General features: G+C 29.8%; 2 protein-coding genes across 3 annotated transcripts in view; both read right to left on the minus strand.

The window, feature by feature from the left end:
* LOC148789426 (dnaJ homolog subfamily C GRV2-like) overlaps nt 1-24,281 on the minus strand; it is a 69,681-nt gene that overhangs the window by 34,712 nt on the left and 10,688 nt on the right. The window lies entirely within an intron of this gene.
* Nucleotides 9,190-23,854, minus strand: LOC148789427 (dnaJ homolog subfamily C GRV2-like). Of its 2 annotated transcripts, XM_088884506.1 has the most exons (6): nt 23,613-23,854; nt 22,978-23,471; nt 22,063-22,276; nt 21,579-21,964; nt 21,159-21,215; nt 9,190-9,560 (listed from the first exon to the last, which is right to left on the minus strand). In XM_088884506.1, exons 1-3 carry the CDS (start codon nt 23,655-23,657, stop codon nt 22,273-22,275), a joined length of 543 nt encoding a protein of 180 aa, XP_088740632.1. In that variant the 5' UTR covers nt 23,658-23,854; the 3' UTR covers nt 9,190-9,560; nt 21,159-21,215; nt 21,579-21,964; nt 22,063-22,272. The 2 variants fall into 2 exon arrangements, with proteins under 2 accessions (XP_088740632.1, XP_088740630.1); XM_088884504.1 differs by lacking the exons at nt 9,190-9,560; nt 21,159-21,215 and having other exon boundaries at nt 21,417-21,964.

Genomic DNA, 24,281 nt, shown 5'->3' on the forward strand with positions numbered 1-24,281 from the left:
GTTCTTGCTTGAGTGCTTGGACCCACGTTGAAGTAACTTCCTCCTCGTGTATATAACTCTTTGACAGCATAAGAATTGGAGGTTGATGAATACAGTTGTTGAACAAAACCTTTCAGCCAGAAAGGTGAGAATAGATCTATCCTCATACACTCTCATTTATTATTTAAACGGGTATATAATTGAAATAATACATAAGTGGTGTTTACACTTTTATTATAGTATAATATAATAATATATATAACTGTAAAAAAAAAGAATATTAAGTTATTGCGTATATTATAAATTTGTGAATAATTTGCTATTATATTGCTTCATTTAAGAGTGCCATTAAATAATTTTATAATTAATTTTTGGTTTTTAATTTATTTGCATAGGATAATGGAGATAGTATTTGTCCTTTTTTATATTTCTTCTTTTTTGTGATGACAATTATATCTCTTATAATAATATATTGTTAAATTATGTATGCTAACTTTGTAATTAGTTAATTTATGTAAAATCAAGTAAGTAGTTGAATTCTAACTTTGATATGATAATTGGATTCCAATGGAAATGGTTTATATGCAAATTATATTGCATAATAATAATTATTTATGATTTATTATATATTAAAAATTATTTGTAATGAGAAAATCACCATTATTTTATTTATCTTATGTTTTTCACTTATTAATTAAATTTTTTATTTTATTTGTCGTGTTGTGGGAAAAAAATATTTTAAAATTGATGGAACGAATTGGAGTGCTACAACTTAAAATTTTAATTGATTATTTAATTTAGAGATCAATTAAGAATTTAATGATTCAGAAATTACATATTGCTAGAAAAAACTATTAAGTAGACCAAATATTTTATGCAGTATATATGTCAAGTAGTAAGACATCAATTATCTATAGGTTTGTTACACACACACTTATATATATAATTATATTTGTTGTCATTATTTATGGTTTAATGATTTTGAATTTGAATGTTTATAAATTTTTACAAATTTGGTTTGAAATTTGACCAAATTCATAAGAATTTGTAAACGTTAAAAGATCAAGAATCACATCAGTGGCTAAATTTGACTATAATTATATTTGTTGTCATTATTTATGATTTAATGATTTTGAATTTGAATGTTTATAAATTTTTACAAATTTGGTTTGAAATTTGACCAAATTCATAAGAATTTGTAAATGTTAAAAGATGAAGAATCACATCAATGGCTAAATAAGTCAAAATTAATTTTATATGTAAATATTTGGAACCACGTGACCAAGGCACTTATTTGTATTTTTTGAATTTTAAAGTAATTATTTTTAAAGAAATTGTCTACAAGCGTATTATATTATACAATTATATTTTGTTATATTATATATAATTTACTATAGAAAAAAATATTTATTGCGTACTTAGAATAAGAAAATTGAATTAATTGTACATAAATTATTTATAATTATATTAGTATTTTGTGATTTATTATATATTACTAATAATATTTTTATATTATTAATTGTTATATATAGGGTAAATTATATTTACGGTTTTTTTTTGTTTTATTCTCTGTGTGTCAATGTTATAGGGCAAATTACATGTTTTTGGTTCTTACTTTTAAAAATTATATTTATCATATCATTTATGAATTATTTTTATTCCATATTATTAGATAGATGTTTATTCTCTTTGTTAGGCAATAAAAAAAGAAGAAAATTGATTTAATGTACAAAATAAGTAAATAGTCCATATGGTTATTATATTTGTAATTATAATTGAATTTATTGTATTTATAGTTCTCATGTAGAGTTAGGAGTTAGCATATAAAATGATGGTCTTATAACTGATATTACGTCATTTAATTAATATTTTTAATTAATTATTTTGGGGATATATCATATATATATATATAGGAAGATGTTAATATCATTATATATTTATTTTTATAAGTGTAAAATTTTTTATCAATATTTTTGGATCAAGTCCTAATGAAAAAGGGTTAAGCCTAAAACAATGAAAGTTTCAGTGTGTAACTTAGAACTTTTTGGAGGAAAATATAATTTTTTATAAGTTAATCCTAAATTTATTCATTAATTATGTCAAGTTAGTTGTTTATTTTGTTAATAAAGTTTTAATGGCAATTTATTTATTTCTTTAATTAATTTGTTAATCCATAATAATAACTAGTTAACTTTTATGGACTAGTCGTTATGTACATACTAAACATTAACATTATTGTGTATAAATTTTTATAGATTTGGTTTGAAATTTGACCAATCCATAAGAATTTGTAAACATTAGAGATAAAAAATTATATTAGATAAAACACAGTAGCTTGTGGAAAATATATAATAAAAAAAGTCAAAAATAATTTTATATGTAAATATTTGGACCACGTGACCATGACATTTATTTTTACTTCTTGTACTCTAAAAAAATAGGATTTTTAAAAAATTATTTACATGCATAGTATATTAAAGGCTAAAATAATGAAATAACAAAATAACTTTTTTTCTTTTTTTTTTTTTTGCACTTTCTGTACTAAAAAAAAGTAATTAGTTAGACTAAAAATAATTTATGTACTAAATTTGTCTACATACATATTATATAGTTATATATATTGTTTATGAATTACTATTATAATCATATTCTTCATATTATTATATATTTATTCGCTTTATTAGGGGATAAAAAAAGATGAAGATCGAATTAAATAAATCGTCTATGTGGTCATACTTAATAATTTCAAAGTTAGTTGTTCCTTCTTTTGTCATTTTTCTTTTAATTGATTTTGTTAATTTATTATGTGGGTAGTTATTTTTTTGCACTAGTTGTTGTGGTGTTTCTGTGTGTACATAATAAATAAATTTTATGATTTTAAAAGTAATAATTTGTTAGGTAGTGGTTTTAATAATTAAATTATATGTTTTGTGTTAATTTTTAATAGAAAAAAACTTAGATGGATAAATCAGTTTTCTAATTTTATATGTAAGCTAATATTATTACTTTAAATTTTTATTTTTAATAACATAAAAATTAAAAAAAAACTAATTTATTTATATTAAAATAAAACTTCAATTTATTGAAAAATCATAATATATGATCAGAGTTTATTATTAATGTATATAACCAAACATTACTAACATATCCTTGCTTTGGATATTTTGCATTACACTGAGTAAATAGAAATTAATTTTTAATTTATTTGAAGATAAAATTCTTATTTCATTTATTAGAATTTGTGGTAAATATTTATTAAAATTACAAGTTCTCTAATTTTTTATTTCTTAATTGTCAAGGTTCATTAAAATATTTTCAATAATAATTTAATTCAAGTAAAAGTTTTATCTCAAATTCTATTTAAAAGTTTATTTATTCATATTAAAATAAATAATTTAAAAATAGGAGATAGAATATTCCATGTTTTTCAGTTTTTTTATTAAATTATGGGCAAAAAGAATATTTATCTGGTTAGGCAGTGGTCTTAAAAATTAAACTTTATGAAACATAATTTTACTTATATATTATTAAGTTTTGAAATTACACTTATATATTCTGTCAAAATTTTCCATTTATATTTTACCTTTTTCGATATGATTTCGACGTAAAATGTTGACCTTAGCAAATAAAAATTATATAAATTTTGAATTTCGTCAGTCATTGAATATTTTTATGTATATTTTTGTACTTAGGATGAATATAGGTTATGTATATAGAATGAAGTTAATATTATCATATATTCTTTTTATAAGTACAAACATATTACATATAAATGTGATTGAGGGGGTAAAATTTGTGTAACTTTTTTGCTATCGTCAATATTTTTCATCCAATCCTTAACAAATAGGGTCAGATTAGAATTTTTTTTTTTTGAAATAATGTGTAATTCCCATGTTTAAAAGCGATATAAGTATAATGAACCTTAGATTAAGCATTTCTCAATTATCTTCTTTAATCATATCATATTATATTATTTCATATGTTGAGGTGGATAAGTTATTTGGTCCTTATTTTGTATTATATTTAGATTTAATGGTGACTTATTGTTTTCATGAGTAGATTTGAATGTATTCTAATTATTCATAATTTCTTTAATATTATGCTTATATATTCCTATTTATATTGTAGCTATTACTTAATTTTGTTAAATTTATAATTATAATCATATTATTAATCCAACGATGAGATTGTATACCTTTAGTTTTTCTTTTCTTTTTTCACTTTATATACTCTAAAAAATAAAATTAATTATTTAGAATTAAGAATAATTTATGTACAAAATTAAACTTTAAATTAAATAATAATAGGACTTTTAAGAATCTACATGTATTTTATAATTATATTTATTGTATTATTTATGAATTATCATTATAATCATTTCATATTTGTGTTTATATATTTTCATGTATATTTATAATTTTCATGTAAATTTAGGAGTCTGGACATGAAATGCTGACCTTAGAAGTGATCTTAAAAATTAGAATTATATCACTCAATTTATATTTTTAGTCATATATATATAGAATGAGGTTTATATTATATATTTTTATGAAAAAATTCAGAGATCCCCCCCTATAATAATAGGAATGTTAAAAAAAATCCCTATGAAATTGAAGTATTAAATACTTCCCCTATGGTATAAAATAAAGTTCAAAAACCCCCTTCCGTACAAAATTGGGCGACACGGTTTAGACTGCGATTTTTCTATGAAAGTACCTTTTTTTTTTATATTTTTGTCCTTCTCTCACGTGTAATATATATAATATTATATATGAATTTTAATAATTAAATATTATTTATATAATAATTATTTAATTAAAATATTATACTTTTTTAATAATAATAAAATATTCTTTTATATAATAATTAGTTAATTATTTATATTATAAAATATTATTTTAATTGAATTAAAATTAATTATATATACAATTTAAAAAAAAACAGCAGTCGTCGTCCAACGCAATGAGGGTGATGTCGGTTGGCCAAACCTGGGCGGCCGACGACGCCCAAATGGACGGTGGGGGGAGGGAAGGGGAGGGGAGAGGAACGGTCACCGGGAGGAAGAGGGGGGAGAGGGGGTTTTGGAGGCGAGAGGGGTGGGAACAAGGTGTTGGGAGAGTTATAATTGTTATTTTGATTTTTTTTTATAAATTTTAAATTTATATGTTATAAACATATTTTAATAATTATAAATTATATATATTATGAATTAATATAATTATATATTAATAAGCCTAGTTTGATTGGTTGACTAGAAGGGGTGTTTTCATCATTGTTTCTAAAAAAATAGACTTAAATTGACCAGGGGACGGTGTGATAATTCATTTGTAACATCGGGGTGATTTTTTATATTAAAAATTTCATAGGGGGATTTTTGATATTTTGTTATATCACAGGGGTCAAAATGGATTTAACTCTACATTTTTATTGTTATAAGTGTAAAATTAAAATTTTATCAATATTTTTTGGACAATTCCTAATGGATTAAGTGTGGAAGTTTGAATGGTGTGTGTAATTTTAGAATTTTTTGGAAGAAAGTATAATTTCTCATTTTTAAGTTAATGTTGCTTATTATTATGTGGTTAATTTATTATATCTAGTGGCTAGCTTCCTCATCAGTAAGGATATGCTTCGCCCACGGTCTAAGATACCGAATATCAATCGGCGATTGTCGTCTGGTATCTCCTTAGAGGTTCCGATAGTATGAGACAAACTCATCAGCAATCTCCCCTTGTTCTGTATGTGTGGTACTATTCTCATAATTTATCTGCAAGATTCTCCTCATCACTCGTCTCTGAGCAATCTTACGAAAGAAAATCCGGGAGTATTGATCTCCGTCCTTCATCCTTTGCATCTTAGCTCTCTGCTGCAACATAATTTGTTCGAGTTTTGCCGCTTTTGCATATACAATCCGACAGTAGTGTTCCAGACTTAAAAAGAGCTCATTCTGTCTGTCAGAGCTCACCAATTGTTGTGCCTCATCTAGAAATCCCTTGGCTAACGGGACATTCAACGTCAAATCCCCTTATTCCTTCTCTGCAGCCGGAATACCGGTTTAAGGGCTTTCAATTTACGTGTCATCGCATACATAGGCACACCGACAACCTCATGGTACCAAATATTCTGCACGTTGGGGGTAAAATCAGGTGATATGGTAAGGTAGTTATCAAATCGAAACATACCTCCGTTATGTTACTGTGTATCCCCATATAAAACAAGCGGCGAGTGGTCAAACGTCCGTGGTGTGAGGCTATGATAGGATGAGGAAAGGAACCTCGTCGTGTACGTGTGTAATTTTAGAATATTTTTTTTAAAATAAAAGTGTAATTCCCAAGCGATTTAACCCTAGATTAATCATTCTTCAATTCTCTTCCATTAATCGTAACATATTATATTATTTAGAATTTCCTTATTTTGTCATTATATTTAGATTTAATGGTCACTTATCTATTTTTATGAGTAGATCTCTTCTGAATGTGGTCTAATTATTTTTAATTTCTTTAATATTATGCTTATATATTTTTATTTATATTGTAGGTATTAATTAATTTTATCAATTTAATTATTTTATTAATTAGTTATTATTGCATGATTTTCTTATGTGCACATAACAACTAATATTTATAGTTCAACAAACAATTAAAATCATCGTTCTTTATCTTTATATTAATATTGTTCTTTGCTAATTATTTTTTAATATTTACTAAAAATGCCTCTATCAAATATGAAAAATCAGAGAAATTGAAATTTTATATTTATTATTTCTCATAGCTCCTCCTACTATGATAAAATCATGGATATAATACTTCTGAATTTACCCCAATATTATTATTTTATTGTGAATGGGCGTTTATGTAAGTCAATATTATTATTTTATTTCCTGTATAAATGTCTTGCACTCAAAAATAATATTTTGTTTGAATAACTGCTAAAATTAAACATTATCTTCATAAACTAAAAAATATAATAAACATGTTATATGTATATTATCTTTTTCACACTGTTAATATTAAATTTATAAATAGATGATTATAAAATACATAATTATATCCACAAATATGAAATTTAAAATAATGCTTAGTTAATTACTAAACAAAAAATATAGCTTATAATCAATAAATGATTATTCAGGACTTTCATTGATGTATTGATGAATATTATATGAATTTATTTCAAAATTGATGGTATAGCGAAATAAGGGAGATTTTTCAAATATTTAGGAAAAAAAAAGTATAACAAAACCCAACGATGGGACTGCATACCTAACTTAATTTTTCTTTTTTTTTTCACTTTATATACTCTAAAAAATAAAATTAATTATTTAGAATTAAGAATAATTTATGTACAAAATTAAACTTAAAATTAAATCATAATATCACTTTTAAAAAATCTACATGCATTTCATAAATTATATTTTGTTGTATTATTTATGAATTATCATTATAATCATTTCATATTATTAGATATATATTTGTTCGCTTTATTAGGCAATAAAAAAAAAGAAAAAAATTGAATTTATTGTACAAAAAAATAAATAGTACATGTTTTAGTATATCTGTAATTATATATCTTCTTTGTGTTTCTATATTTTTATGTATATTTATAATTGTCATGTAAATTAGAAGTTTGGACATAAAATGCTGACTTTAGAACTGATTACAAATAATAATTTCTGAAATATAATAAATTATAAATAATGAGAATAAATATAATTATATAATATAATATAAGTATAAACTGTTAGAATCCTATTATCATAAAACATCTAAATCGAAATCCAACTAATAATTTGAACATAAATTAATTAAATTACTACATGTAAGTAATAATCTAGTATAATATGAAAAAAGGTATAATTGTTAAAAAAAAAGTAATATGAAATATGATAAATTATTCTATTATAATGTTTCTCAATTAATCTATGTAAATAAATTAATTACAAAATTACTTATCCGTGAACATTTATATTTATCTGTGAACTTAAAAATTAATGAATTTGTAGTTTTCTATAAATATGGATTATATTTATTTTTCATCTAAAATTCTTAAAATCATACTTTATTAAATTTTTTTTATGTATTGATATTTTGAGAAAAAATAGGTCAATTTTTTCATCTTTATTTTCATAATAACAATTCTAAATTAAATTTTTAATAAAATTGATTTAAACGTAAACTGATAAGTCGAACTCGACTAATATGGAACTAATAAAACTTATTTGAATTTAGATTATAAAAAAACTTATGAAAAGAAAGTTGAATGCAATTTCTAATTGATAGAACAATCATTCTAAAGTTAAAATATGATTTTCATAATTTTTTCCTATAAGTTCTTTAATTTTTGCTTTTATCTTTAATTGAACAGTAGTGATCCATATTTGAAGAAAAAAAATATATTATATACATTTCAACGATATTTAATCTGCACTTGCTGATTATTTTATTAGTTGCAAGTTAGTAAAATATTTTTAATAAATTAATTTAGTAATATATTTTAGTGATATCATTATAAAGAAATGCGTATAATTGTTTCATCTATTTTAATATGTAACTAAAGATTCATATCAGATCCAATTATTTTAGGTATAGAATGGCTGAGACATAATGAATATTTTACGAGTAGAGTTTGAGTAAAACATATATTTGTAATGCCTAGGAACTACTAGACTTGATAAATAAACCCCCTCCGTTGGTGATTAATTGAGTCCAAATAATAATAGTACCATGCTTGGGCCACAAGCCCAGGCCCCAACACTCAAAGTAAACAAGAAACAACCTTTCATTAAATTAGGCTATTTATCCTAACCCCAAGTGAACGGCCCCAAGTCGAATGAAAAAGTGGGAAATTCTAAAATTTTAGAAAGCAAACTGTGATAATTTAATATAATTTGACCATCTAAAATAAAATACTTGTTCCCGAAGGAAAAGTGTGTTTTTGAATTAATTTGAAAAGTAACACATTACAAAAAGAATTATGCAAGTAGTAAAGTAAAACATCCGTATAGTTTCGATGGTAAAACATATTATTCCTGCTACAATAAGAACTTTATATTCATAGGCTTTACATGATGAACAAGAAAGAGATAATGAGAAAACGGAAAAATTGAACTGTAAAAAGATCGATACAATGAATAAAAAATCCTCGTTAAATGCATTAAACATATACTCTAGATCTTTAAATATCGATTATCAATCATGCTCATCCCCAGCAGAAACAAAGCCTATTGTATGCTGCTTGATGCATTACATTATTTATGCCCAACTGTTGTTTCATGCATTCCTCCACTTGGAATTTATTGTAGTCTTCCTATTGCAGAGTGCGTATTTTCTTCCCATCAGTAGAGTACGTGTCAGAAAGTCAGTCCATAGAGTAAGCACAAACGAGCAGCAATTCACATTTATTTCTGTGACGGCACTGTTCTGAGCAGTAGGATTCCAACACCGACGACAACCAAAGAGTCCTGTGCTCCTCCTGTCTGATGTGTTCGTCCTTGAAGAGACCTTTTTCCCCATTATATTCATGGAGGAGACTGCTCAGATTGTCGATCTGATGCATGATTTGACGTTGTCCTCGAGCAATACCTGTTTATAAATGAAGAATTGATTGATGGAGATCATTAGCAAGGAACAGAATTTGACATGTCTAATACTTGATGGAAGAGGTTAAACTACTAGAACAATACACTTATGTAGCCAGTGCTCGTTGAAATCATTAAAATAAATCTTTTGAATGCTACAAGATGAATGAAATTTAATTATTTAATTTATGAGATTATAAGATAAATGAAATAGTTGTAACATTCTCATTACAAATAATGATTTCTTAAATATAATAAATTATAAATAATGAGAATATAATATAAGTATAAACTGTTAGAATCCTATTATCGTAAAACATCTAAGTTGAAATCCAACTAATAATTTGAACATAAATTAGTTAAATTACTACACATAATTTAATAATCTAGTATAATACGAAAAAAGGTATAATTGTTTAAAAAAAAATAGTAACATGAAACATAAATATTCTATTATAATTTTATCTCAATTAATTTATGTAAATAAATTAATTATAAAATTACTTATCCATGAACATTTATAAGGAAAAAATATAGCTTCTACATTTTTATAGTACTACCAAGTATCTTGAGGTGAATCTAAAATTTATAAGATTTGAAGTAATACAAATTTTTCAAATACAAATAATATAAAACATTATTAAATTACAATTTAAAACAATAATATTAACTTAATTAGTTTTATTTTGAATATTATTATTGTTGGTAATATAAAATTAAAATATGCTAATTTTAATCTAAAACATAATTAGGAGTTAAGTACAAATATATAAAGAAATTCATTAATGGAAAATAAGATAAAGAAAATTAATTTGTACGTCTCATCTTTATTTTTATTTAAAATTAATTTATAAACTTATTTTACTTTTATACTTTATTTTTAGAAAGACTTAGTCATGTTTCTTTCTCTTTTGTAGTTAATTTTAGAATTAATAAATTTTGTATTTAATAGATATAATTATATCTTTTATAAAGATATAATAAATTAACCACATTGTTATAAGCAATATTAACTTAAAAATGAGAAATTATACTTTCTTCAAAAAAGTTCTAAAATTACGCACACACCAATCAAACTTCCACACTTAATCCATTAGGAATTGTCCAAAAAATATTGATAAAAGTTTAATTTTACACTTATAACAATAAAATATAGAGTTAAATGCATTTTGACCCCTGTAATATAACAAAATATAAAAAATTCCCCTATGAAATTTTTAATATAAAAAATCACCTCTATGTTACGAATAAATAATCACACCGTCCCCTGATCAAAATTTGAGTCTATTTTTTTAGAAACAATGATGAAAACACCCCTTCTAGTCAACCAGTCAAAGTAGGCTTATTAATATATAATTATATTAATTCATAATATATAATTTATAATTATTAAAATATGTTTATAATATATATAATTATTAAAATATGTTTATAATATATACAATTAAAATTTATAAAACAAAATCAAAATAACAATTATAACCCCCCTCCAACACCTTGTTCCCATCCCTCCCCCTCCCCCTCCCTCCATTTGGGCGTCGTTGGCCGCCCACGTCTGGCCATCCGGCATCGCCCTCATTGCGTTGGACGACGACTGCTGTTTTTTTTATAATTATATATAATTAATTTTAATTCAATTAAAATAATATTTTATTATATAAATAATTAACTAATTATTATATAAAAGAATATTTTATTATTATTAAAAAAATATAATATTTTAATTAAATAATTATATAAATAATATTGAATTATCAAATTCATATATAATATTATATATATTACAAGTGAGAGAAGGACAAAAATATATAAAAAAAAAAAGGTACTTTCATAGAAAAATCGCAGTCTAAACGCGTGTCGCCCAATTTTGTAAGGAAAGGGATTTTTTTTACTTTATTTTATATTATAGGGGGAGTATTTAATACTTTAATTTCATAGGGAGTTTTTTGAACATTCCTATTATTATAGGGGGGTCTCTTAATTTTTCGATAAAAATATATAATATAAACCTCATTCTATATATATATAACTAAAAGTATTAATTGAGTGATGAAATTCAATTTTTTTTTTTTTGGTAAAGGTAATTGTCATTAAGTTAATAATAGTACAGTACAACAGTCAATTGGCTATCCCTCGACAGATCAAGGGATACGCCATAGTTTATAAAGAGCACATGTACTAATGGACCTAGATAGATTCACACTTAAAATCCTCTGTCTAATATCGTCAACTATAGAAGAAGCCAATATCTTTTCTGAATGTTCAATCTGTTGGAACCATCTCGAGTTTCTTTCCCGCCATATATGGTAAACGAATGACCCAAGTAGCGCTCTATATGCAATATAATGATATGTTTCCCTCTCCATTTTCTAGTTGCCCATTCCACATCCCTTGCCCATTCTATATTGGGCCACGCGAATCGAATAATTTGCCGTAGTGCTGCAAGGCATCGTCTACTGAATCAACATCGAAGAACAAGTGGGAATGTGTCTCGTCTGGGTCCCCGTCACAAAGAATACACCCTTGCGAGCTAAGGTTTATCCGTCGTCGGTAATTTTTCCTGAATAGCCATCCATAAGATAAAGAAATATTGTGGAATCTTCAACGAACCCGAAAGTAGTGAAGTCCATCCTACTTTTGATCTAGGTGGGCAGAGAAGCTGGTACAGAGCTTGGGCGGTGGGACGCCCATCGAAAAATCGCCAAATGATTCTATCCTCACCACCATGAATCAGGGGTAATGTGTAGATAATCTGAAGGCATTCCAAATCTGTAATGAGAGGCCAGTGCCATTGGCCGTCAACTATAACCATATGCAGCTTGGTAGATTCATCAAGCCCAAGTAATCTCGGTCCACGTAGAAATCTAGTAATCAGGGATCCAAGATGATGCCATGGATCCTTCCAAAGATAGAAGTTTCTCCCATCACCAATTTGCAGCTCCACCATTGGTTGGATGAGGCTACATAGTCGAAGCATCTTTCTCCAAATCCACGATCCTCCCTTCTCATCAACTGTCCAAATGAAATTATTACGAAGTCATCCACGCTGTAGCCACTCAACCCCGATAGACGTTTGGTCACATCTAATGACGTCACACTAACTTTTTGTCATTAGGGCTTGGTTGAGTATACCAATATCTTTAATACCCTGTCCCCCTTCCACCACCGGATTGCAAACATCTTTCCACGCAACTTTGGCATATCCTGTGCCTGAAGTGCCTTTTCAGAGGAACACTCGTAGGCGTTTCTCCACTTCCTTAATAACCGCCTTCGGTAATATGAATGCAGAAGCCCAATACAAGCTCAATGCTGAAAGAACTGTTTTTCTGATTTGTACCCGACCAACATATGATAATGACATTCTCTCCCATCCAGCAATACGAGTGTCAATTTTAGATAAAAGTGGCTGACAATCAGAGATAGAAAGCCTAGATGAAATTAGAGGTAGGCCCAAGTACCTCATTGGGAGGTGCCCCTCCTGAAAGCCCAAGATTGATAGTAGTTGTTCTTTCCTTTCTTGTGCAGACCAGGAGACAATTAGGTGACTCTTTCGAATATTCAGCCGAAGGCCCGACCATTCTGCGAAACTGTCCAGTCCCACCTTTAGGGTTCTAACCGAGTTCTTGTCAGCTTTACAAAAGAGGATGAGATCATCTGCGAATCCCAACTGGAATATCCTCGCTGGCTCACTCTTCCAGTGGAATGTGAATCATAAATCCTGCTCAATTAATTGTGAAAGTCCCAAACACAACACTTCCATAACAAGCACAAACAAGTAAGGAGATAGAGGATCCCCCTACCGAAGTCCCCTCGCTCTAAAGAACCCAAGGAGAGTTCCGTTAAGACCAATCGAAAATGAGGCCGTCGTAACACACTCCTCAATCCATCTGGTGAATGTTGGTGGAAAACCAGAAAGGTGCAAAGTCGCTACCAGGAAGTCCCACTCAACTGTGCCATATGCCTTTCTAATATCCACTTTCAATGCGCATCTTGGGGGGAGTCGCGCCTGATTATATCCCGTAAATAGTTCTTGGGCTAGCATAATGTTGTCACCAATGCTTCTCCCGGGATGAATGCTGCCTGACAAGGGCTAATTAACATGTCCAAAATTACACTCAACCGTTGGACAAGTAATTTAGCAATGATGTTATATAAAACCTTACAGCATGAGATGGGTCTAAAATCACTTACAGACATAGAAGTATGAACCTTTGGAATCAGAGCTAAAAGTGTAGAGTTGACTTGCTTCAGTAATCTCCCCGTAGAGAATAAATCCAGTACCGCCCTTGTCACCTCTGCTCCCACTACTGGGCAAGCAACCTTATAAAATCCTGACCAGTAGCCATCAGGGCCCGAAGCCTTATCCTCTGCAATGTCGAACAAGGCTAACTTCACTTTCTCTGGTGAGAATGGTGATAGTAGGTGGCTAGCCTCCTCATCAGAAAGTATATGCCTCGCCCATGGTCTGAGGTAGTTAATGTCCATTAATGTTCGACGTCTGTTACCTCCAAGGAGGTTCTGATAATAAGAAACAAACTCATGCACAACATCCCCTGGATCCGTGAGTGGTACCATGCTCATCATTAATCTGCAAGATTTTCCTCGCCGCATCTTGGCTCTCTGTTGTAGCATAATTTGCTCAGTCTTGGTCGCTTTTGCATACACCATCCGGCAACAATGTTCCAGGTAAAGGAAGAACTCATTCTGTCTGTCCGAGCTCACCAATGTTTGCGCCTCATCAAGAAAACCGTTTGCCAATTGGACATTACGAGTCAAGTCCCCCTTGTTTCTCTGCTATCTGAAGACCTGTTTTAGGGGCTTGAGTTTACGTGTCACCGCATACATAGGCACACCAATCACCTCATCCTGCCAAATATTCTGAACACTAGGGATAAAATCCGGCAAGTTGGTAAGGTAATTATCGAACCGAAACATACCTCCATTATGTTGCGGTGAATCCCCATGAAGGACAAGCGGCGAATGGTCAGATGTACGGGGTAAAAGACTATGATATGATGAGGTAGGAAACCTCGCAAACCATCGGTCATTAGAATTCGATCCAGTCTCTTCCATAAACTCCGTGTTGTCGTACTGCAGTTGTGCCATGTGTACCATTCTCCTTTCATGGGCAGTGGTTACAACCCGGCCACTTGAATCCCAGCATTAAATTCTTCCGTAGCTATCCTTATATCTCCTGATATTCCGCAAACCTCATTTAGATCACGGACAGCATTGAAGTCCCTCCCACCAGCCATGGGTCATTTGAGCACTGCGGTGCCAATGTCCCCAATGTATGCCATAGAGTTCGTCTATCAATCACCTCGGAGGCACCATAGGCAATAGTAATAATACAAGATTCATGGAGTGCTTTAATAGTAATACGACAGTGAATAAATTGTTCGCCCAGATCAAGAATATAAACATCCAATAAATTATCATCCCAAGCAATCCAGATACGATTTCCAACAGAGGCATAGTCTACAAACCATTTCCATTGAGGTAACAGAAATGACTGAATATGCATGACATTAGTAATACGAACTCGAGTTTCAAGAATGCCCAAGAAGTGTAACCTGTACTCAGAGACGAGGTCCGTTAATGCGAGCTGATGGTCTCGTTTGTTCAGCCCACGGACATTCCACACGGCTAGATTCAACATGGATCACGTCCAGTGGGGCTGCATATGTTAAGACCCCTAGGTGGCTCATCTGTGTCATCGAGGTAGTGTAAAACATCAAAGGCGTTATATAAAACCACTGCCTTACCCCTATCGTTGTGTTTGTCGGCATTGTGTTCCTTGTGCTTGTCATCCTCGTCTTTTCTCAAAGCTCCAACTCCTGTACTATCAATATTCGAAGCCTTCCTATTGTTTTCAGTGGCCGGTGGTGGTTGGGCAACGTTAGCTTTCGGATGGAGGGGTTTGTTCAGTTCACAATCTTTTGTCATATGACCAATCGTCATGCAGCTCGTACATTTTGGGGGGGAGCCATTCGTATCCGACATCAATTTTACACGATGTTTCCCCTCCATCCTCATTCGGTGTCATGATTATAATATATTTTGTCAGCTTCTGTGTAACGTCTAACATCATGCATACACGAACAAAATCTAGTCTCGTGCATGCCCTCGTTATCGCATCTGGGTAGAGGGGTTTACCCACTCCACTTGCAATAGTACTCAACCCTTCCGTTGTCCAATACTCCATAGGAAGGTGCTGAAGTTTAATCCAGATAGGTATTTGTGTATGCTTCAATTTCCTCATAGCCATGCCCGGTTCCCACTTCTGTAGTACTATTGGCTGCCCATGAAACATCTATGGACCCCCTTCTATCACCTCCTCTATATCAATGGCAGTTTTAAATTGTAAGAAAAAGCCATTAGTTGTCGCTGTTACCTCACGCAGAGCGGCCCATACCGACTGAGCGTATTCCTTCAAATGATGGAAATACGGCCGGTTTCCTAGAAAGTATCCAACTGTAGTAGTTTTCCAACGCTTACCTCCATCACACATAATATCCAAAGATGGGCGAACCACAACCTCCCCATTTTGCATTATTGAGGCAATATATGAGAGCGTTTTTCGGGACGAGTTATTAAAAACTTGGGCAATTTTGTCATCAACTTCCGAGTTCAATGCAATGGAATATTGCCAATGAATACCCGTAGAAGCTCGATTCGCAAACGAAGGAGTTGTAGTTTTCTTCCAAATATCCAGTGTGACATCACCGATGACATCGACAGAGTCAGCAGTTACATTAATGGTGACATCAGTGGTGACATCACTAGGTTTAGGGCTTATGTCATGGGACACCTCATCTGCCATCCCATCTTCCAGCTCCACACATTTTTCCACGTCAGCATCTCGTACAGCCACTCCTTTCACATCAGCAACCGTCGCCGGCCGTTGAAGTACCACCCCCGGGTCAGTTTTTCGACCGACAGCCGGCATCGTTCCGTTCACAGTAGTTTCCGCCGGAAAAAACATAGATTTTGCACCCATAATCTGTCCGCCTGATTCTTGCGTTAATCTCCTTGTTCCCGGCCGGAAAACTCGCCGGACAGCCTGTCGCAATCCTTTGACGAGAGGTGGTTCGTCTTCAGGCCGCAGCAGCGTGGTTCGCCGGCGAGATGTTTTGACTCCTGTTCGTTCCTCCCACCTTCGTTTCAGTTCCATGAGTGATTTCTTGGAGTCCTCATCTCCATCATCAACTACAGCATTAGCTAGGTGAAGAAACTCTGCCATGGGGAAGGTTTTCTCTGTTCATCCGCCATTGAAGGAGCTTAAAGAGTCGTTGGAAAACCCTAATTTTTTTTTTGGCGCATCGTATTCTCATCAAACGTGGCCAAGATCGCGTCTTTAGGCAATGGGTAGTCTCCCCCACCATCAGCGATCCGATCATCATCGTTAGCCATGGCCAAAACTGCCGGTGTCGTTTCATCTTCCTCAAGCGACTTTTTGTCTTCTGCGGAGGCGCGAAACCCTAGTTTTGGGGAAGACGAACCAGCATGAAAATCAACGTTATTTCTGGCCAAAAAACCGCCCTTACCTTCCCCAAGCCCATGTGAGTGCGAAAGAGGCAATAACTCGCTGGTCTCCTCCATTGAACAGCCACCCATCACTGCGTCTTCCTCGGCGCAAAAATGCGATTTGTCTTCAATTACCTCCATGGCGTCTTCCACCCTCTGCTCGTCAACATTCGCCCCATCTCCGGCGTCAGTTTCCTCGTCGCCGGCGAGCGGGAGTGGAGTTAATGCAAGAGAAGTGCTAGTGTGTGAATTTTTTGGTGTGCTAGTGTTTGAGACTCCTAATTTTACATGAAAATTATAAATATACATGAAAATATATAAACACAAATATGATATATAATTACAAATATACTAAAACATGGACTATTTACTTTTTTGTACAATAAATTCAATTTTTTTATTTTTTTTATTGCCTAATAAAGCGAATAAATATATATCTAATAATATGAAATGATTATAATGGTAATTCATAAATAAACAACAAATATAATTATAAAATGCATATAGATTCTTCAAAAGTTCTATTATTATTTAATTTTAAGTTTAATTTTGTACATAAATTATTCTTAATTCTAAATAATTAATTTTATTTTTTGGAATACATAAAGTAAAAAAAGAAAAGAAAAACTAAAGATATGCAGTCCCATCGTTGGATTAATAATATGATTATAATTATAAATTTAACAAAATTAAGTAATAGCTACAATATAAATAGGAATATATAAGCATAATATTAAAGAAATTATGAATAATTAGAATACATTCAAATCTACTCATGAAAACAATAAGTCACCATTAAATCTAAAGATAATACAAAATAAGGACCAAATAACTTATCCACCTCAACATATCAAATAATATAATATAATATGATTAAAAAAGATAATTGAAAAATGATTAACTAAGATTCATTATACTTATATCGCTTTTAAAAATGGGAATTACACTTTTTTTCAAAAAAAAAAAAAATCCTAATTTGACCCTCTTTGTTAAGGATTGGACGAAAAATATTGACGATAGCAAAAAAGTTACACAAATTTTACCCCCTCAATCACATTTAGATGTAATATGTTTGTGCTTATCATATATTAGCTTCATTTTATATACATAACCTATATTCATCCTAAGTACAAAAATATACATAAAAATATTCAATGACTGAAGAAATTCAAAATTTATATAATTTTTATTTGCCAATGTCAACATTTTACGTCGAAATCATATCGAAAAAGGTAAAATCATATCAAAAAAGGTAAAATCATATCGGAAAAGGTAAAATATAAATGAAAAATTTTGACAGAACATATAAATGTAATTTCAAAACTTAATAATATACAAGTAAAATTATGTTTCATAAAGTTTAATTTTTAAGACCACTACCTAACTAGATAAATATTCTTTTTGCCCATAATTTAATAAAAAACTAAAAAACGTGGAATATTCTCTCTCCTATTTTCAAATTATTTATTTTAATATGAAATAAATAAACTTTTAAATAGAATTTGAGATAAAACTTTTACTTGATTAAATTATTATTGAAAATATTTTAATGAACTTTGACAATTAAGAAATAAAAAGTTAGAGAACTTGTAATTTTAATAAATATTTGCCACAAATTCTAATAAATGAAATAAGAATTTTAATAAATTAAAAATTAATTTCTATTTACTAAGTGTATTGCAAAACATCCAAAGCAAGGATATGTTAGTAATGTTAGATTATATACATTGATAATAAACTCTGAACATATATTATAATTTTTCAATAAATTGAAGTTTTATTTTAATGTAAATAAGTTAGTTTTTTTTTTAATTTTTTATGTTATTCAAAATCAAAATTTAAAGTAATAATATTAACTTACATAAAAAATTAGAAAACTGACTTATCCATCTAAGTTTTTTTCTATTAAAAATTAACACAAAAGATATCATTTAATTATTAAAACCACTACTATTTAATTATCCAAATATTTACATATAAAATTATTTTTGACTTTTTTTATTATATATTTTCCACAAGCTACTGTGTTTTATCTAATATAATTTTTTATCTCTAATGTTTACAAGTTCTTACGGAGTTGATCAAATTTCAAACCAAATCTATAAAAATTTATACACAATAATGTTAATGTTTATTATGTACATAACGACTAGTCCATAAAAATTATCTAGTTATTATTATGGATTAACAAATTAATTAAAGAAATAACTAAGTTGCCATTAAAACTTTATTAACAAAATAAGCAACTAACTTGACATAATTAATGAATAAATTTAGGATTAACTTAAAAATAAAAAATTACATTTTCCTCCAAAGAGTTCTAAGTTACACACACTGAAACTTTTATTGTTTTAGGCTTAACCCTTTTTCGTTAGGAATTGATCCAAAAATATTGATAAAAAATTTTACACTTATAAAATAAATATATAATGATATTAACATCATCTTATATATATATATGACATGTCCCCAAAAAAATTAATTAAAAATGTTGATTAAATGACGTAATATTAGTTATAATGCCATCATTTTATATCCTAACTCCTAACCCTACATGAGAACTATAAATACAATAAATTCAATTATAATTACAAAAACAATAAACATATGGACTATTTATTTATTTTGTACATTAAATCAATTTTCTTCTTTTTTTATTGCCTAATAAAGCAAATAAATATCATAAATGATATGAAAAATATAATTATATAAGGCATATAGATTTTTTAAAAGTAAGAATCAAAAACATGTAATTTCTCCTATAACATTGATACACAGAGAATAAAACAAAAAAAAAAACCATAAATATAATTTACCCTATATGTAACAATATAATAATATAAAAATATTATTAATAGTATATAATAAATCACAAAATACTAATATAATTATAAACAATTTATGTACAATTAATTCAAGTTTCTTATTCTAAGTACGCAAATAAATATATTTTTGTTTCTATAGTAAATTATATATAATATAAAAAAAATATAATTGTATAATATAATACGCATGTAGACAATTTCTTTAAAAATAATTACTTTAAAATTCAAAAAATACAAATAAGTGCCTTGGTCACATGGTTCCAATGTTCCAAATATTTACATATAAGATTAATTTTGACTTATTTAGCCATTGATGTGAAATTTTATCTTTTAACTTTTACAAATTCTTACGAATTTGGTCAAATTTCAAACCAAATTTGTAAAAATTTATAAACATTCAAATTCAAAATCATTAAACCATAAATAATGACAACAAATATAATTATATATATATGTGTGTGTGTGTGTAACAAGCCTATAAATAATTGATGTCTTACTACTTAACATATATATTGCATTAAAATATTTGGTCTACTTAATAATAATTCTAGCAATATGTAATTTCTAAATTATTAAATTCTTAATTGATCTCTAAATTAAATAATCAATTAAAATTTTAAGTTGTAGCACTCCAATTCGTTCCATCAATTTTAAAATATTTTTTTTCCACAACACGACAAATGAAATAAAAAATTTAATTAATAAGTAAAAAAATATAAAATAAATAAAATAATGGTGACTTTCTCAGTTCAAATAATTTTCAATATATAATAAATCATAAATAATTATTATTATGCAATATAATTTGCATATTAACCATTTTCGTTGGAATCCAATCATCATATAACATCAAAGTTAGAATTCAACTACTAACTTGATTTTACATAAATTAACTAATTACAAAGTTAGTATACATAATTTAACAATATATTATTATAAGAGTAATTGTCATCACAAAAAAGAAGAAATATAAAAAATGACAAATACTATCTCCATTATCTCATGCAAATAAATTAAAAACTAAAAGTTAATTATAAAATTATTTAATGGCACTCATAAATGAAGAAATAAAATAGCAAATTATTCACAAATTTATAATATACGCAATAACTTAGTATTCTTTTTATTTACGGTTATATATATTATTATATTATACTATAATAAAAGTGTGAACACCACTTATGTATTATTTCAATTATATACCCGTTTAAATAATAAATGAGAGTGTACGAGGATGGATCGATTCTCACCTTTTTGGCTGGAAGATTTTGTTCAACAACTGTATTCATCACCCTCCAATTCTTATGCTGTCAAAGAGTTGTATAAACGAGGAGGAAGTTATTTCAACGTGGGTCCAAGCACTCAAGCAAGAACACAATCTCTACCACAGGAGCAGATTAACTTTACAAGAGTTTTACTATATGTTACTTGACTATATATGTTGTGAACAAAAAAGTTGAAAATGGAGAACAAGAGAGTTTCAGCAACAAAGAAGCAAACATGCAAGGTGGTAGAACACAAAGGCTATTATTACTACAAAAATTAAATCAGAGTAGCAAAAACAATGAAGAAATACGCTCCAATTAGTCAAAAATCCAAAAAAATGAGAACCCAGCAACACAACATTGGGTGACAAATGATAAAAAAGATATGATAGCATATATAGTCACCTGCACCACGGAACACCAATACTAAAGCACTTCCGGGAACATCACCATGGTCTTCTCACCAAGTGTAGCAAATGTAACTGAAAGAAAATTATGTGATGAACTTCATTAGAAGAGTTTAAAAGAAAGATGGAAGACAAAAAAGAAAAAAAAAGAAAGAAATATAAAGTGCAATGAACAATCTCATCAACTAATCCTGAAAATACGAGCATCTCAGTTCTCGCACTTTCAAACTGACTCAAAAAACTTCGCATTATGTTAGCAACAATAGTAGTGGACGGTTCAGTGTTGGTTGGACCACACACATGCAACGGGAAAGGAGGGTTGCAAGAAGAGGTATTCCACCATCTCTCTCAAGCTCTTCACCATTCAATGATGAAGACTCGCACCTGAAAGTTAAATGGAAATAGCATAAGCAAAAGTACATTTACAAAGTACTTATCTAAAGAAGAATGATATGGAAATTAAAGGCAGATGATGAATTTACGTCAACCAAACAAGCTCCAAGGATGCAACTAGAAGATGTGCTCGATCAGAGGAAAGACAATTGTTATCATCCTTGTCCACTGTAATGGCACTTAAGAGCATAGGATATTGAATGGCACCAATACATTCCCATATCGCCTATATAGAATACACTGGCCCTTTAAGAAAAGCAACAACCTCCAAGTCTGGGGACCTTGCAATCCTTCCATGCTCACCTAAGGGAGAGGAATCAGAAAGCAGTAGATCACTAAAAAGAAAATATGAAACATGGAACTCAAATATGAAGAAAACAACCAATTAAAGAGGATTGCATTCCGGCCAAAGACATGCCTCATAAAAACCCTCATATGTAGGGTTCAACTTAGGAATTTTGTCCAACTTTGCTGATCATATTCCAAGAAGTTTACTGATTGCAGAATGAAATATTAGATGGACGCAACAAAACCAAAGGGAAACATATGTAATTAGTCTAAACCTCATAGGAAAGCCCTATGATTTACATTTTCACTCTTCCGCAAAAGCCACTTAAATTTAAATATTTAAATTTATTTCTTGGTCCACACCTTAAATTGAGGTAGTATCATATCTAAGAATTAAATATATATATATATATAGCCCCGTGTCCTTCCTAGTTCCAAGATATATTTAAAACCAATACTGATATCCATATATATGTGTAAAAAAGCATTTGGCTCATCTTGACAGCATAAATACCTTTAGAGCACTTTCTACCAGTCAAATAAACAGCTTAATTGTAAAAACGGCGTCTAAACAAGTCGACTAATTCATTTGAAATAAGATCTGGCAGCTCATAAGATTCTATATGTTCTTTTTTTTTTCTCAAGCTTAATCATATAGTCTCCGTTTTTTATGAGTAACGACAGATCCTCACACAGGATGAAGGAATTTGGCATACCTGCAAGCACTCATAAGCTTTCTCACTGCCAGAAACTTCTCCCTCCCTTCAGGATTTTTGTCTGGATGATACTTCATTGCAAGTTTCCTATACTGTCTCTTGAGCTTTTCCTCATCAATATACTCAATCTGCTCTGATATATTAGGTATCTCCTCAACTGACTCAAAACTTGGTTTCTTAGGGGCATCCTCTCTGGATACTTCATCAATGGAAATCTCTAGTATCTCGCAAGCTTCTTCTTCAAAAAGTTCCACTGGCGATCGAGTTAACTCTTCTCTCCACATTACTAGCAATGATTGCAAAAACTCAACATGTTCAACAATAGGCCAATTAGGAAATCTAATTTCATCACATAAGTTTCGAAGATAATAACGATGACACCACATTTCATCTTTCAGCTCTGGATATGTCACTGGTGGCATTGGAGCATAGTCATATAAGGAATGACAATGCTGTGCCAATTTCTGAGGGAAATCACCAAGATGCTGAAGAACCTAATAAAATAAAACTGTGAGTTAAATGCAGCACTTATTTGCATTGAGGATGACTCAAGTACCACCATGTTTTAGAATGTAAATACTAAATGCTTGGGGTGAAAGACAAGTAGCAAACTCCAGTTGCAGATTCAGGACTACCTTGTGTGTCCAAATAATCTCAGGAGTGTTAGAATCAGAAACCATTGCTGCGGCAAAAGCAAATGGGCCGCTACGTTCCAGTACGTAAAGCAATGACTCAGGTAAGAGGCCGCCCAAAACACTTCGTTTCACCAAAGGTAGAGAAGACGAAACTGCAGCTTCCTCACCACCATGAAAAGCTTGATAAACATGAGTCACTGAGAAGAGTTGGGCAATTGAAATAAGATTAGATCAAGGGTAAGCCAGAGCAAAATAAAATGCGCCTGTACTGTATAATCGGATCATTGCTTTTGGGTTCCTAGTAACTAAATGTTAACAAAAGATGCTTGGGGTGAAAGACAAATAGCAAACTCCAGTTGCAGATTCAGGGCTACCTGACGACGGATCAGATTCTCTGCTCGCATCTTGTGTGTCCAAATAATCTCAGGAGTGTGAGAAGCAGAAACCATTGCTGCGGCAAAAGCAACAGGGCCGCTACGTTCCAGTACATAAAGCAATGACTCAGGTAAGAGGCCACCCAAAACACTTCATTTCGCCAAAGGTAGAGAAGAGGAAACTGCGGCTTCCTCACCACCATGAAAAGTTTGATAAACATGAGTCACTGAGAAGAGTTGGGCAATTGAAATAAGATTAGATCCAGGGTAAGCCAGAGCAAAATAAAATGCGCCC

Source organism: Sesamum indicum, linkage group LG1 (genome assembly GCF_026168435.1).
Source record: "Sesamum indicum cultivar Baizhima isolate 11 linkage group LG1, ASM2616843v1, whole genome shotgun sequence".
NCBI classification, from domain to species: domain Eukaryota; kingdom Viridiplantae; phylum Streptophyta; class Magnoliopsida; order Lamiales; family Pedaliaceae; genus Sesamum; species Sesamum indicum.

Coding starts and splice junctions, on each gene's coding strand:
- LOC148789427 (XM_088884506.1), bottom strand. CDS start 23,657: ATGGTTTCTGATTCTAACACTCCTGAGATTATTTGGACACACAAG. Junction 23,472..23,612: donor AGATTATTTGGACACACAAG/GTAGTCCTGAAT, acceptor TTATTTTATTAG/GTTCTTCAGCATCTTGGTGA.